This window comes from Prionailurus viverrinus, chromosome F1 (genome assembly GCF_022837055.1).
Source record: "Prionailurus viverrinus isolate Anna chromosome F1, UM_Priviv_1.0, whole genome shotgun sequence".
NCBI classification, from domain to species: Eukaryota; Metazoa; Chordata; class Mammalia; order Carnivora; family Felidae; genus Prionailurus; species Prionailurus viverrinus.
This window is the reverse complement of record NC_062577.1, coordinates 7987482-8000813: the sequence shown is the minus strand read 5'-3', so window position 1 is coordinate 8000813 and position 13332 is coordinate 7987482. Positions and strand designations below refer to the sequence as shown.

The window sequence follows — 13332 nt, the reverse complement described above, 5'->3', positions numbered from 1 at the left end:
AGAATTGTGAGAAAATAAAATTTCTATGGTTTTAAGTTCCCAAGTCTGTGGGATTTGTTATGGCAGCCCTAGGTATTGAATACAGGAGGTGAGTAATTTTAGCCATGAGTAGATGATCTAAACACACACACACTTTCTCCTTTGCCTGTGCTTCGAGCTTCCCCGAGACAACTCCCTGCCCACTGCCACATCCCGCCTTCTTCAGAGTGCCCTAAGGAGCTGCTGGTCCCCCACACTAGCCGAGTTGATGGGGAAGGTGCGCCCCCTTCATCTCTGAGCCCCTCCGGCAGGGAGCTGGGCCCAGGGCCCTGACTCAGTCACCTCGGTCTCCACACACACCCACAGCACAACAGACCTCCGAATGGGCAGGAAGGTGGAGACAGCACGGGCCTCCTTTCTTGTCCCTCTGTCCCCTCACATTTGCCACAACTTGTCTCAACCCAGTGCCTGTGTTTCTGCACACTTGAGCTCATCTGCGAGGAAGTGTGAGCAGGCACGCACTGGCCCCGGCCCTGCCTCCTCAGGGGAACACGCCGGCCACTCACCTCTGTCTTGGGGGCCTCATCGCTGGGGTTGCAGCCTGGCTCCAGAATGGCCCCCTCTTCGTCCTTTTCCTCGCCTCTCCCCTGCTCAAAGCTGTGGCCGCCCTCCACTCCTCCAGGGGGGCTCGGTGGGGCCTCCCCCGCAGCTCCCTCCGCCAGCCCCTTTGTGTCTTGGCTCCTCTGCTCGGGCTCACCCTCTTCATTTTCTGCCCTCTCCTCCTTCACCTCTGCAGACTTTTCTGTCTGTTCCCCGGCTGGTTTTTCTTCCGTGGGGCTCCTGCACCCGTTCGCTGCCTCCGGGCTGGAGGCCGGGGCTGGTTGAACGGCCTCCTCCTTGGCTGGACGGGTGCCGGCCTCCTCTTCAGAGCCCCCCACGGCCTCCTGGTGATGCTGGGCTTCCCCCGGGGCCCTGCCCTTCTCCTCCTGCTTCTCCGTCCTGCTGGACGTCCTCCTCAGAGGAGGCTTCTCCTGGGACCCTGGCTCCCCCACCGGCTTCTCGCTGGGCGGCGGGGACCCCGGGGCCTTGCTCTTGGATGGGAACACCTCATCCCCATTCTCTTCCTTGGCACCATTCTCCTGGGATGACTCGGGGGCCCTGAAACCTCCCAGGTCCCCACAGTCTGACTGAGACCTTCGGAATCGCCTGGAGGGAGGGCGCCTTTTTATCGAGCCCCTCGTCCGCACCTGGAAGAACAGGTGAAGAAGAATTATCTGAAGCCTGTAAAAAAAAAGGCCAAGAGGAGGACGGCATGTTCCTTCAACGTCCAAAGCACCGCTCTGTCAGCCAGCTGTCAAAGGGTCATTTGATTTTCCAGGAGAATGTACCCTGTGTGCTATGTATCACTGGCTAGGGCCCCAGGGGGGTCGTGAAAGCACATGGTAACCCATAGGTTTTTGTCTCATGAAAACGCAAATGCTTTCCCTCCACTAAAAAGGATAACCTCCAATTTTATTATCCTGTGAAATGGTCATCAGTTTCATGTCTAACTTAGCAATTGGATTCTAACATCTGTTTCTTCAATTGCCTATAAATAACCAGTTGTTTGTTCTCTGAATGAGCTTTACCATCTAAATTGACAAGCTGAATAAAATCTCTCTCTCTCGTGAATAAGAGTCACGTTTTAGCATTCAGGAAATTATACTTTGGCAAAGGTGAACCCAACAGAGGAGAGGGTTAAGGGCCTGCTGATGGCCTGGCCTTGCTCTGGGACCTCACGGGCACACCGCTGGACAGCTGGTGACTAGCTTCACCCCCTTCCCCAGCGTGGCCCTCCTGGCCCTCTGCAGCACTGGCTAATGCCAGGAAAGCTGAGCAGCTAGATGCCTTTGCTTTCCAGGAACCAGGTCCACTGTGAGCAGAAGCCATGCCTTAGAAGCGCCCAACGGAGCTGCCTGAAGATCCTCTCCTCTCTGGGAATCACTCAGGCCTCACGTAGGCCCACTGGACTTGGCCGTAACTTCAATGGAAATGTTTATTTGGATGCCCTACTTTATTCATGTGATGCGTCCTTATTTAAGTCTTTATATGTAGACGAAATCTTATTTTTATAAACCTCAAATCTGATTTTCCCACTGGCTTACATTTTGGTTATTTGTCAATTCTAGTTCCTTCTCAGAAATTTGGAGTCAGTACTTGGTTTAAAAGGGCTTCCTAGGCCCTTTCCTGAGATCCTGGTGCTGCCAGCCCTACAAGCTATCAAGGCTCCGCCTGGCCCTCATGATCAGAGGGTTCAGGAATAACCTTGCCTCACTCTGCTGCTGTCAGAAGGCTAAAGCCTCCAGTATTACAACCTGGGGGCAGTGTCTCCCTCCCTGCCCCGACTCCCTAGCCTCCCCAGAGAGCACCTTATGAAGAGACGAGGCTCTCCCCTGGATTCCTCTCTGCCGTCAGGGGTCTCTCCCTGGTCTCACTCTGGGCTGGAGGATCTCCAACCTATCCCTGGCCAGCCGACTCAAGCCTTAGCGCCAGTTTGTTTCCCTGGGTCCTACCTGTTTCTACACATGTGACTTTCTTCCCCTAGATGGGTTTTCTGGAATGGCCCAAAAGACCCCACTGTTTCCATCTATAACTTTAAAGTTATATCCATCTGCCATTCCCTGGAGTCACACCCCCCTTATGTCGGCCCTTGCCTGGCTCTGGCCCAGATTTGCTGGACACCTGCACGGGTTGTATTGGAGAATATCTCTGATTCTTACTGTGTATGGCATCAGGCACAGGATCTGATGAAAGGAAGCACACACATCAGGGCAGCATCTACAGAAATGGGCCCTAGGTACATCTTTTTGCAAAGGGAACCGTTTGGATGTTCTTTAACGGGCAGGCTGCAGTAAGAATGATTTAAACCCATACTGGGTCGCTTAGAAGTATTAACATCAAGCCAGAACAGAGTGTTCTGGAGTCCCAGTGACCCTGCCCACCCTCTGCATCAATCACCGATCGGGCCTTGAGCGTTTATTTTCAGCTTTTGACACGACTCTCTGTGCAGCTGGGGTCGGTCCTGAATTCTCACCCCTCTCTCCACAAAGGATAGAGCGTTCCACCCCCCAACTGTGCTTTCTGGGCGAGCGGCACAGCTACTGGGAGAGGGGATGAGAGGCAGGCTAGGCAGAGGGGTGATCTCAGTCACAGATCACCGGCAACAGAAGAAATTTCCCTCTGCTGGAAACCAACTCGACTGCAGCTCAAAAGCGTCCTCCTTTCCCCGAGACAACATCAGGGCAGAGAAAATCCAGGACTGGCACCGGACAGGGCCACAGCGCTTCGGACCCAGAGGTTACCTTATTGTAGCAGGGCAGATGGCTGCCCTCCGGAGGCTGGTCAAAGCTGACCGGCACCTCCTCCAGCTCGCCAGCCTGACACCGCACACCAGGGCTGCTGGGGGTGGACGGCGGGCTCTGGAATGGCGACACCGCGGCCTTGAGTCCAGGACTCTTGGGTGAGGCGCCAGGCAGCAGGGCTGCTGGATCGAAAGCTAAGTTGGCCTGCCGAGAAAAGGTGAGACGTTTCAAACGGGTGGGAGATGGGTATGTCTGCGTGAGCCTGTTGGGTGCCTGGCCCGGAACTGGTTGCGACTACATAACATGAGGCTTTTTGGGTTACTTCCCAACCAATTATCCAGTCACGTCACGTCCGACCCCTGAAAGCACTGCCTCCTCAAGCCATCTCTGGCTACCTGGCTCACCACAGGCTGCATTCCAGAAGGCCCAGAAAGTACCGATTTGGATCCAACAAAAACGCCCTGGAACAGCTCCAACTTATACACAAAGAGGCCAAAGTAGCACCTGCAGGCACACGATCTCACAGCAAGTCAACGCCCTTTATCAACTTTCTCAGCAGAGCCAATAGTAGCCACTGCCTACCGGACGCCTCCTATTTGCTGGCATACAAAACCTTCCCCTCTACAACAGACCTGTGTGTTCCATTTTGTTCTGATCTCGAACATCAGGAAGGTGGCGAAGGAGCCTGCCCTGGGATTCAAGCCAGCTCTGCTGGTCTCTTATGTGTTGTTGGTAGATGGCCAGAAGAGTGGTGGACACAGCAGGCTGCCCAGCCCTTCCAAGAGGGGGCCCGCGGAGCAGACGTCAGTGTGTGCCCCACCTGGGCCATGGCGGGTCAGGTGAAACCAAATTCAAGGGCATCCGGAGGGCAACAGAGGGGAGAGGTTACCCAAAGGTAACAGAGGCCTGAGGGAGCCAAGAGCTGGGGGGGGGAGGGGGGGGGCGGGCGAGGCAGGTGGTCCCAGCTCCAGCCTGTGGCAGTGGAGAAGGTGGTGGTGCAGGAGGGCCTGTGGGATGGATTGCAGTGAGCACTGGGTCCTCTTTAGCGCCATCGAGGGGCAGTCCTCCTGCTCCGGCGCCCTCTAGGTCTCCAGATCCTGGCCCAGCAGGGAGGACTCGCCCGGAAGGGATGGTGTGACGGGCAGATGACGCAGTGGGAAGTACAGGGGCTCTCCACACAGACAGACCTGACTGCAAAGCTCAGATGTTTCACTTAATAGCTGTGTGACCTCCAGTGAGTCCAATAAATAGCCTGAGTCTTGAACTGTATTTGCCCAAACCGGTTAGCATGACCGCCTGAGTCCTTCATGATCTGGTCCCTGGCACTCGCTCCTGCCATCACCCACTCATACTCCACACTACCCCCCCCCCCGCCTCCAGAGCCCTCTCAGTGCCCCCTTCTTCCAGCCAAGGCTCTGCTGTCCAGGAGAACCGTGTGTGCTTTTGGACCTGCAGACTCTACGCTGTTATTCTTGTTTAGGAAAGTACCAGTATCTCTGTGATATTAAGAAAGACCTTACAGCAGGGGCGCCTGGATGGCTGTCGGTTAAGCATTGGACTCTTGATTTCCACTCAGGTCATGATCTCTTAGTTCATGAGTTTGAGCCCCGCACTGGGCTCTGAGCTGGCAGCACTGAGCCTGCTGGGGATTCTCTCTCTCTCTGCCCCTTCCTGACTTGTTCTCTCAAGTAAATAAATACACTTAAAAAAAAAAAGGCCTTATAATATGGACAAAACTCAGTCACGGTAAGAATTAAGAACGTGAAGGTTGCATAGCAACGCTGTGAGCCCAAACCATGGCAAAAAGCAGCACATGGTGAGTGCCTGTGGCGGCTTCAGGGCAGTGGACACTTGGGTTGGGAGTTAAGAGGTCTCCCTCCCCGCCCAACTTCAAGCTGGAAAGCTCCCTCTGTAAGACTGCCTGCAAATAAAATATATTTTGCTAGCCAGCAGGAAACTTGAACTTGGAATTATGGGCTAGTCCAGTGAAGAAAAACCATACCTCATAACTCATCTAATAGAGTATTTAGAAGGAAAGTCTAGCTGATGATGCATTTCTTAGTTCTTGGCCACCCCCCCCCCCCCCCGCCTCCCAACAAAGTAAGGGCTCCTATGGCATCTGGCCAAATTGTCATTCTGTTCTTCTTTTTTTAAAAGCAGGCTCCAGAACTCACGACCCTGAGATCAAGACCTGAGCTGAGATGGAGTCTGACGCTTAACCGACTGAGCCACCCAGGCGCTCCTTGTGGCTGATGTTCTTAATGAGATTGAAGGATCAGTGATCACAACCTTCTTCTCAGTGGCTGAGCTTCCCAGAGACGCTCCTCACTGACGGGAAAGGGGAAGGAGACCGAGACTGCGGGGCACAGAGCATGTGGGAACTAACTTCCGGCACTCGGATGAGGGCTGAGGCGGGCTGCAGGAAGGCGAAGGTGCAGGTCCCGGGCTACACCCCTCAGCTGGCTGTGCATCGGGATCCTTTCTGAGAGACCCTCCTTACGTACGTACTCGGGAGCCTTGCACAGGCAGAAGCTCCTTCCCCGCTGCTGCTGCGGTGCCATCAGGCCTTTTCAGCAGGAGTTACGCTTCAGGGAGTCCCCTCCCACCGGCCACAGGGCGGGCTCAGGCCAGAAACCAGAGAGGCTTTTCTTGACCAGAAATCAGGCCCGGGCTCTCCCAGAGGTGGAACCGCAGAAGCGGCAGCTACTTGTCTCGGCACGCCTCTAACAGTGATTTCTGACTAGGTTTTCCTAGTCGGGCCCAGATGGGAGGATACGGTGCACAGGAGCCTTACGGTTCTCCTGGGTGGGGCACAGACACCGTGGTGAAAGCTCTTGCGTCCTCCACACGCCCTATGCAGACACGCCCCTCTCCTCTGCGCTTTGGCTCACGCTGTCCCACACCAGGGGCACCTTCCTCCTTCTTTTCTAGCCACCCATCCCTGAGGACCGACTCAGGGTGTAAGTGTTTCATAAAGCATTCATTAATTACTCCTGCCCACTCTTCTCTCTTCTTGCTCTAAAATTCTAGAGCACGGCTCTCACCTGGGGCGGCGGTGGGGGGCAACTGTGTTCCCAGGAGATGCCCAAAGATGTCTTTCATTGTCACAACTTTTGGAGAGTGCTACCGGCATTGAGTGAGTAGGGACCACGGATGCTGCTAAACATCTTGCGATGCACAGGGCAGTGCCCCGCCTGCGCGAACACTGCCCAGGTTGAGGAACTCTGATTTAGAGGAGTAAGAACTGACACACGGCAAGCACACCATTTAGACCTCTGGGGTTTCCTCTCCTTTAAGTCTCTTATCGTACTACGTGCGAAAATCCCGTCTCCCCCAAAAGGCTGCGAGCTCAAGTACAGTGCCGCACGGTCAGTTCCATCCCCAGGAAAGGCAGCCAGCTGTGGTGCAGTGGTGAGGGCTCTGGGTTCACAAGCTGATAGACGGAGAGGCGGGCATTCCAAACAACGGTTTCTGCCATGTCAGTGCAATGCCTAGCTGTTGAATTTCAGCCCTGTGTAAAGCTGAAACGGTTCGTGGGGGCATTCAGGCCTTGCTCGGGAGGACTTGGCTAGTCCTGGAGTGTCTCTTGGGCTCTGATGTCTTTTTCCTGTAAGATTCTTGAGACATCCCATTATCCGCCAACCACCATGATCTGTTAACTTCATGAGCTCATGCTTGACATGATGTTTATTTTAGCTCTTTGCCCCTAGATAGGGCTCCTCATCCTTCACAGCTGGTTATCAGAGATCAACTCTTCAGGGGACAGATGGTGCTATCCCCAGGAGCCCCAAAGACGTGCACATGTTGCACAAGAGGTGGGGTGGCGTCAGAAGTAGCAATGGGTAACCACTGTGCACTTACCTGAAGCTTCTCAATCAGAGGCGAACTCTTCACCTTGATTTTAGGAGGGTGGCTTGCATTGGGCGGTGATTTCTACAGAGCAAATGGACCAAAACAACGGAATCAGTGAGGTGAAGGGAGGTGGGGTTCTGGCTGGAGCCCCAAAGGCCCAGGTGAAAGAAGAGGAGAAGTTGATTTTACCGCTTTCCCACTTAGCTTTCAGCAGCCCACCCACCTGGTCAGGGCCTGGGCCTGGGCGGGCTCCCCACCACCCCTCCCTCGTCTCACAGGTATAAGACCACTTGAATCTATGAATCAGAGCAGGCTGGACAGACATCTGAAACACAGGTGGTCTCCTGTTCCAGAAAGGATGACTTCATGGTCATTATGAGACAACAGACTATGGCTGAGGGGATGAGATCTTCACCTCCTGACCTTCAACAACATGAGCCAATGACGGGAGGGAATTCCAGAGAGAAAGGGCAAAATGACTATTTGTTCTGTTTGTACAAACAACAGAAGACACCACAGACCAAAGGTGAAAGCTTACAGAGGTTTAACTGAAATTTCTCCCTTGAACTAATGATATTTTGGAAAATCCAAACCACCAATAGTGTTATTTATAGATTACCATTTTCCAAAACATCGTTCATTTCGATTAAGCAGACATTTACCGAGTATCTACTACATTCCCAGCATTGTCTTGCCTGGTTATAGGACGATGAACACGATATGGTCTCTGGCCTCTACAAGCGATCAATGGCTGATACATACATATAAAACCATACATATGGAGGCACCCTGGTGACTCAGCTGGTTAAGTGTCCGACTTCAGCTCAGGTCGTGATCTCATAGCTTGTGGGTTCGAGCCCCACATCGGGCTCTGTGCTGACAGCTCAGAGCCTGGAGCCTGCTTCAGATTCTGTGTCTTCCTCCCTCTCTGTCCCTCCCCCACTCATGCTGTGACTCTCTTGGTCTCTCAAAAATAAACGTTGAAAGAAATTTAAAAATAAAAACAAAACCATACGTCATGTTCTGCTAGTTGGAGATATGTTTGTGATGAATGTCGGTCAGGAACCTTGTCTGTATTTTATTATATCTAAAAAGATGGACCCCTTCTTGTTTTGTCTAAAATCCCTGCAACTTGAGTCTGGTTCTACAGGTATATGAGGACACTGATGATGATGATGATGGCGAAGAAGATGGTGGTGACTTCCATGTTGTTTAGCAGAGGCCAAGGCACAAAAGGGATTTTTCTACAGTTTAGAGACCCCACATACATTACCTGCCCCAGCCCCCATGGACTCATTTAGCTGAATCACAAAAAGAAGAACACCAATCTCCTGGAAACATTCTGAGATACTTATTGAGTGAGATGATTGTATTTTAGTGATGGAAGGAGGAAGATTTACTCAGTTCAACTCCTTGTGACCCTTTTAAGGCCCAACATTGAGGAAGAGGCACTGGAGTGGGACAGTTACCAGCTGGGACTCTGGCTCTGACAGGAGCCGGGCGGGTGCCCTGGCCTCAGCCTCCTCTACCAACACCCAGGCAGGTGGGTTAGAATAAACGCCTCCAGCTTGAAGGTGCCTCTGGCTCCATGAGTTTACACTGTCAGACATACTCCTAGAGCAGTTTTCAAGGCGCCTTGTGTTGGTGACAAGTACAAAGAGCTGCCAGCCCCAAATCAGTTGACTTCTGTGCTCTATGGTGAAATTTCACATGAGTCACTATTTCTAAAGATACTGTTTAAGGAAGTGCAGCAACAATTTTGCTGACAAACTTTGCTTTTTGTAATACCAGAAACTCTTCTCTTCCTCAACTGACCACTATATGTATATACATATATATATATACATACGTGTATGTGTGTGTACGTATATATACATGTATATATATATATATATAATTTATTTATTGTTGAAAGACAGAGAGAGATAGAGCACCAGTGGGGGAGGGGCAGAGAGAGAAGGAGACACAGAATCCAAAGCAGGCTCCAGGCTCTGAGCTGTCAGCACAGAGCCCGACGCGGGGCTTGAACCCACAAACCGCAAGATCATGACCTGAGCCGAAGTCGGATGCTCAACCGACTGAGCCACCCAGGTGCCCTCATATATATACTTTTAAGTAGGCTTCACACCCAGCACGGAGCCCAACGTGGAGCCTGAATTCACCATCCCAAGATCAAGACCTGAGCTGAGATCAAGAGTTGGATGCTTAACCAACTGAGCCATCCAGGCGCCCCCTGACCGCTATCTTCTGAAGACAGTGAAAATTCAATAAACGCAGCGCCTTCGCTCTAAGATAGTGCGGGGAACCTAGCTCATGCTCCCCAAGATCCTTATTGCTTGGAATTGAACAGCAAAGCAGGAGGACTCCAAAATAGCTGCTAGTGCAGTGCCTAGGAACGGCAGCAGGTGGCAGCATTTCCTTTGCCATTTAACACGGGACTCCAAGCAGGTGGCTGGGCCTAAGACCACCGAAGGAGAAAAACCAGCCTCAAGCTCTATGTGTGTATATTCATATCTGCCCATGATGTTCCTATAATGTCTAGAAATCATGAACCTGACTTTTCAGATGGGAGTGTTTTTCGGCCCTTCTCTGGCAGACAAGGCAAGGTTTATGACCATATTAAATACCCTTTTGGCTGGGTTCTCCAGAGAGGAGTAACTCCTGGTCACCCCATGGTCTCAGGCCTGAGCAGGCATAGGGAGGGGGCGGGAATGAAGGGATGGAGAGACCCTTCCCTGCACTGTGCCTCGGGGACTGAGCGGCAGCCCGACTGGGGTCCTCCCTTCAGGCCCCCCTGAGGTTCCCCAAGGCCACGCCGTGGGAACGTAAAGTGGAGAACTGCAGGCCGCAGACTCCGTCCAGCCCAGCCACATAAAGCTGGTTGTTCTTTTTATTTCTGTGTGATTTTCAAGGTGACAAAAAGTCATCGATCCTGGAAGCGATGTCCTTCTTATGTGCAAGCAGCTGGTCACTCCAGGCAGGACTCTTTCCTCTAACATCCACTCTCCTACTCATCCAGCCCTTGGCCCTTCTATGCTATTTAACCGCTGGGCGGTACCTCATGGGATGAGCCTGTAGGTTTATTTCTCCCAGAGCCGGGAAACTAACCTGACTCATTCTGCTTTTATTCCAGAGAATAAAACACCCTCATCTGGCCCCCATCATCTGTCTGGTTAGTGTTCCTGTCTTACTTCACAAATAAGGAAGAAGGCTCAGTGCAGTATGGTGGCTTCTCCAGAGCCAACTCTGGGTCATCAGGGGGTAGCCTCACAGGAGGCTCCTGATGGCCAAGGCCTCAGCCTGTTGCCCAGGGGCTGAAAGTCACAAGGAGAAGCTGACCCTTGGTAAAGAGAAGTTGTTGGTATGCATCTGGCCATAGCACGAGCTAATAACCCCATGATGCCACACAACCATCAAGTCAGTGCTTGAAGAAATGCCAACAGAAAAGACTCAGTTTTTAAAAACCATGTTTCTCGGGGTTCCCATTCCAGAAGAAGGCTGCTGTTCGGTGTGTGGGGCAGCGATCTCTGAGCGTGGGGCTCTAGACGCCCCCACCCCACTGGATCAGGGGCAGCTGCGCGTTTCCGCTTTCTCTGGTGGGCTTTGGCCTGTAAGCCTTGGGTGGGAAAGGCTGCTCTCCTCGTGTTCGTTACATACGTGCTCAAGGTCACACGGGTATCTAGTGTCTATTGTCAGGCTGCTGGTCCTCAGAAAGGAAGGGGGAGGGAGGTAGTTGAAGCGGGATTTGTGAATTGAACCGTCTTTGGCTTGCTTGCTTTCTCTAGAGGCTGGCTTCCCAGGCTGGACGAGAGAACACGTGAGTTCATTTCTGCAGGAGTGTGACGGGAGCACAGTGAAAGTTCATGGGCTGCTGGGATGGGGGACGGAGAAGTCACTCCTACAGCTACAATTAGATAAATAAGGGTCGGTACATACGCAGTTTGGGAATCTACTGCCGGCTATGATCTGTGATGCCAGCACCTTCCTTGTGTTGGTAACATTGGCTATTTATATGTGAGGGCAACGAGGCTTCTGTGTGCTCTGATTTTCTTCCAATGATCCAGAACAACAGCCAGTCTTTGCAAGGATAGCACAGAACCACGGCATTCGCTCATGTGGCAATTCTGCCTTATGTAAGTGCTGCGTCTCTTTCCAGGTGTCTTTTCCACAAGGAATGTCACATAAACCGGACCTGGAGTAGAACATAATACTCTACAGCACATTCTCTTTGTTGAAATTCTCAGTCTTGAGAAATAGTGTTCCTGTCCTTGACAGACCCTGAAGGAGGCTCCGTTAGAGAGAGTAGGAAGGAACCTGGTCTCCAAAGTAAAGAATTCTGGAAGCAGTTAGAGGAGATGCATCCCCCAATCTGAAAGGGAGAAACCCCCTGCACAGGTTTCAAGGTCTGAATGTGTGCCTCCTGTGCCCCCTCCCGTCAGAAGGAGAAGGCAGACTCACAACCGGTGTCCCCTGAGCCCTGGAACGGCACTTACCTCCTCACCGTTCTGGCCCAGCTCTACCTTGGGGGGGAACAGGGGGAGGGAGCAGGGCGGTTTCCTTCTTGTTGGCTTACAGGCTGGTGTCTGGAGGGAGAGGGACAGACAGACACACAGAAAGAAAAAGAGAGAGGTAATCAGGCAACAGGAGGAAGAGGAGCAAGTGGAAGCTGGTTGAGGAATGTTCAGGGATGTCTGGAGGAGAAAAGATGTAGGAAGGCTTGCCTGCCACTAGCCATACACAGGAACTCTCTCCACCCGTCCACCCCGCTGACTCCCAGGCTCCCGTCCCAGTCCTGCTGCTGCTGGAGCCTTACTTGACATTCGCTGGCCTGAAACAACGTCTCAAACCGGTATCTGCTTCTAGCCTCCAGGCGCTGCCAGTACCCTAGACCAACACTAGCTTCTTCACCCTTTATGACATTCCTACAATGTCTAGAAATCAAGGACCGATTTTTCAGATGGCAAAACAAAAGCACAAAACACTGTACCTAAAAAAGCATGATAGCAACGCCTTTGTCCCAAGGGGCCACCCCCCAACTTTGGGGTGCCCTTCTTCATGTTCTCCCAAGGAGCTCTTCAGACTGCGTGACTCCAGAAAATGTAGCCCAAATCTCCCCCTTTTACTCTGTCCTCTCCAGCAGGATACCTCTGGGGCCCACTGATCATTGGATCCCTGTCCTTCTGGATCCCTGGCTTCCTATCTGAATGCACGTTCCTGTAACTCGTCTCTTCCTCTTCAACTCTCAATTCAGAATCTGTCCCCCTCTTGCCTGGCTCCTGATTCCTGGACCCTGGGGCAGGGCTGAGGATGGGCATTTCTTTATTCTGAACCAGTCTAGGCCCGGCACAGCTGGGTGAGATCTAAGTCTCCCATAGTGGATGATCGAGATGGAAATGAATCCAGGCATCCATCTTTCCAGCTCTCTGCCCTTTGTCTCCTCACTCCGGGCCACAGTGTAAGCCTCACTCTGGTGAGGAAAGATCCTGCACAGGCCAGCAGCATGGCCACATTCCTCACATTCAGAGGGACCCCTCTCTGGCTTCTCTTCCTAATTTGGTAATTACCAAGCCTCCTCCCTCCCTCTCCTCTGGGCCTGACCCAGACTTCCCCTTCCTCCAGCCCCCTTCCAGAAGAGGGGCTCGGAAGACGCCTGACTCACCTCCTTTGCAGCGGCTGCCTGCTCCCTAAACCGCCCAGCCAGCTGGGCCACCGAGGGGGGTGCCGAGTCATCCACGTTGGCACTGGTCTCTGCCGGTCTTTCCTGGCAAACCAAGGGAAAGCAAAAGTTAACCAGCAAATCTATCCTCGGCTCTTCTCAGTGTTGTTACTGGGTGCCACACACGGCCCTTGTTTTGTGACCGTAAGCAGAGAAGCTGTGACAATGAGGTATTTTAATAGCATCTTGCAATTGACCCCTGCATCCAAGGATTTTAAAAATCATCCAGTCGGGGTGCCTGGGTGGCTCAGTCGGTTGAGCGTCCGACTTCGGCTCAGGTCATGATCTCGCAGTTCGTGAGTTCGAGCCCCTCATCGGGCTCTGTGCTGACAGCTCGGAGCCTGGAGCCTGCTTCGGATTCTGTGTCTCCCTCTCTCTCTGCTCCTAACCCACTCGCATCCTGTCTCTGTCTCTCTCAAATATAACTAAACATTAAAAAAACCT

The 13332-nt window shown here is 52.5% G+C and overlaps 1 protein-coding gene across 4 annotated transcripts in view; it reads right to left on the bottom strand.

The window, feature by feature from the left end:
• Nucleotides 1-13332, bottom strand: part of RCSD1 (RCSD domain containing 1) — a 73966-nt gene that overhangs the window by 6504 nt on the left and 54130 nt on the right. For 2 of the 4 annotated variants that reach the window (XM_047841366.1, XM_047841370.1), the window contains exons 2-6: nucleotides 12832-12933; nucleotides 11666-11755; nucleotides 7182-7253; nucleotides 3321-3524; nucleotides 546-1226 (exon numbers count right to left, since the gene is read on the bottom strand). In XM_047841366.1, the coding sequence (XP_047697322.1) occupies nucleotides 546-1226; nucleotides 3321-3524; nucleotides 7182-7253; nucleotides 11666-11755; nucleotides 12832-12933 (1149 nt within the window). The remainder of the gene's footprint in view (nucleotides 1-545; nucleotides 1227-3320; nucleotides 3525-7181; nucleotides 7254-11665; nucleotides 11756-12831; nucleotides 12934-13332) is intronic. The other 2 variants (XM_047841367.1, XM_047841368.1) reach the window with 1 other exon arrangement.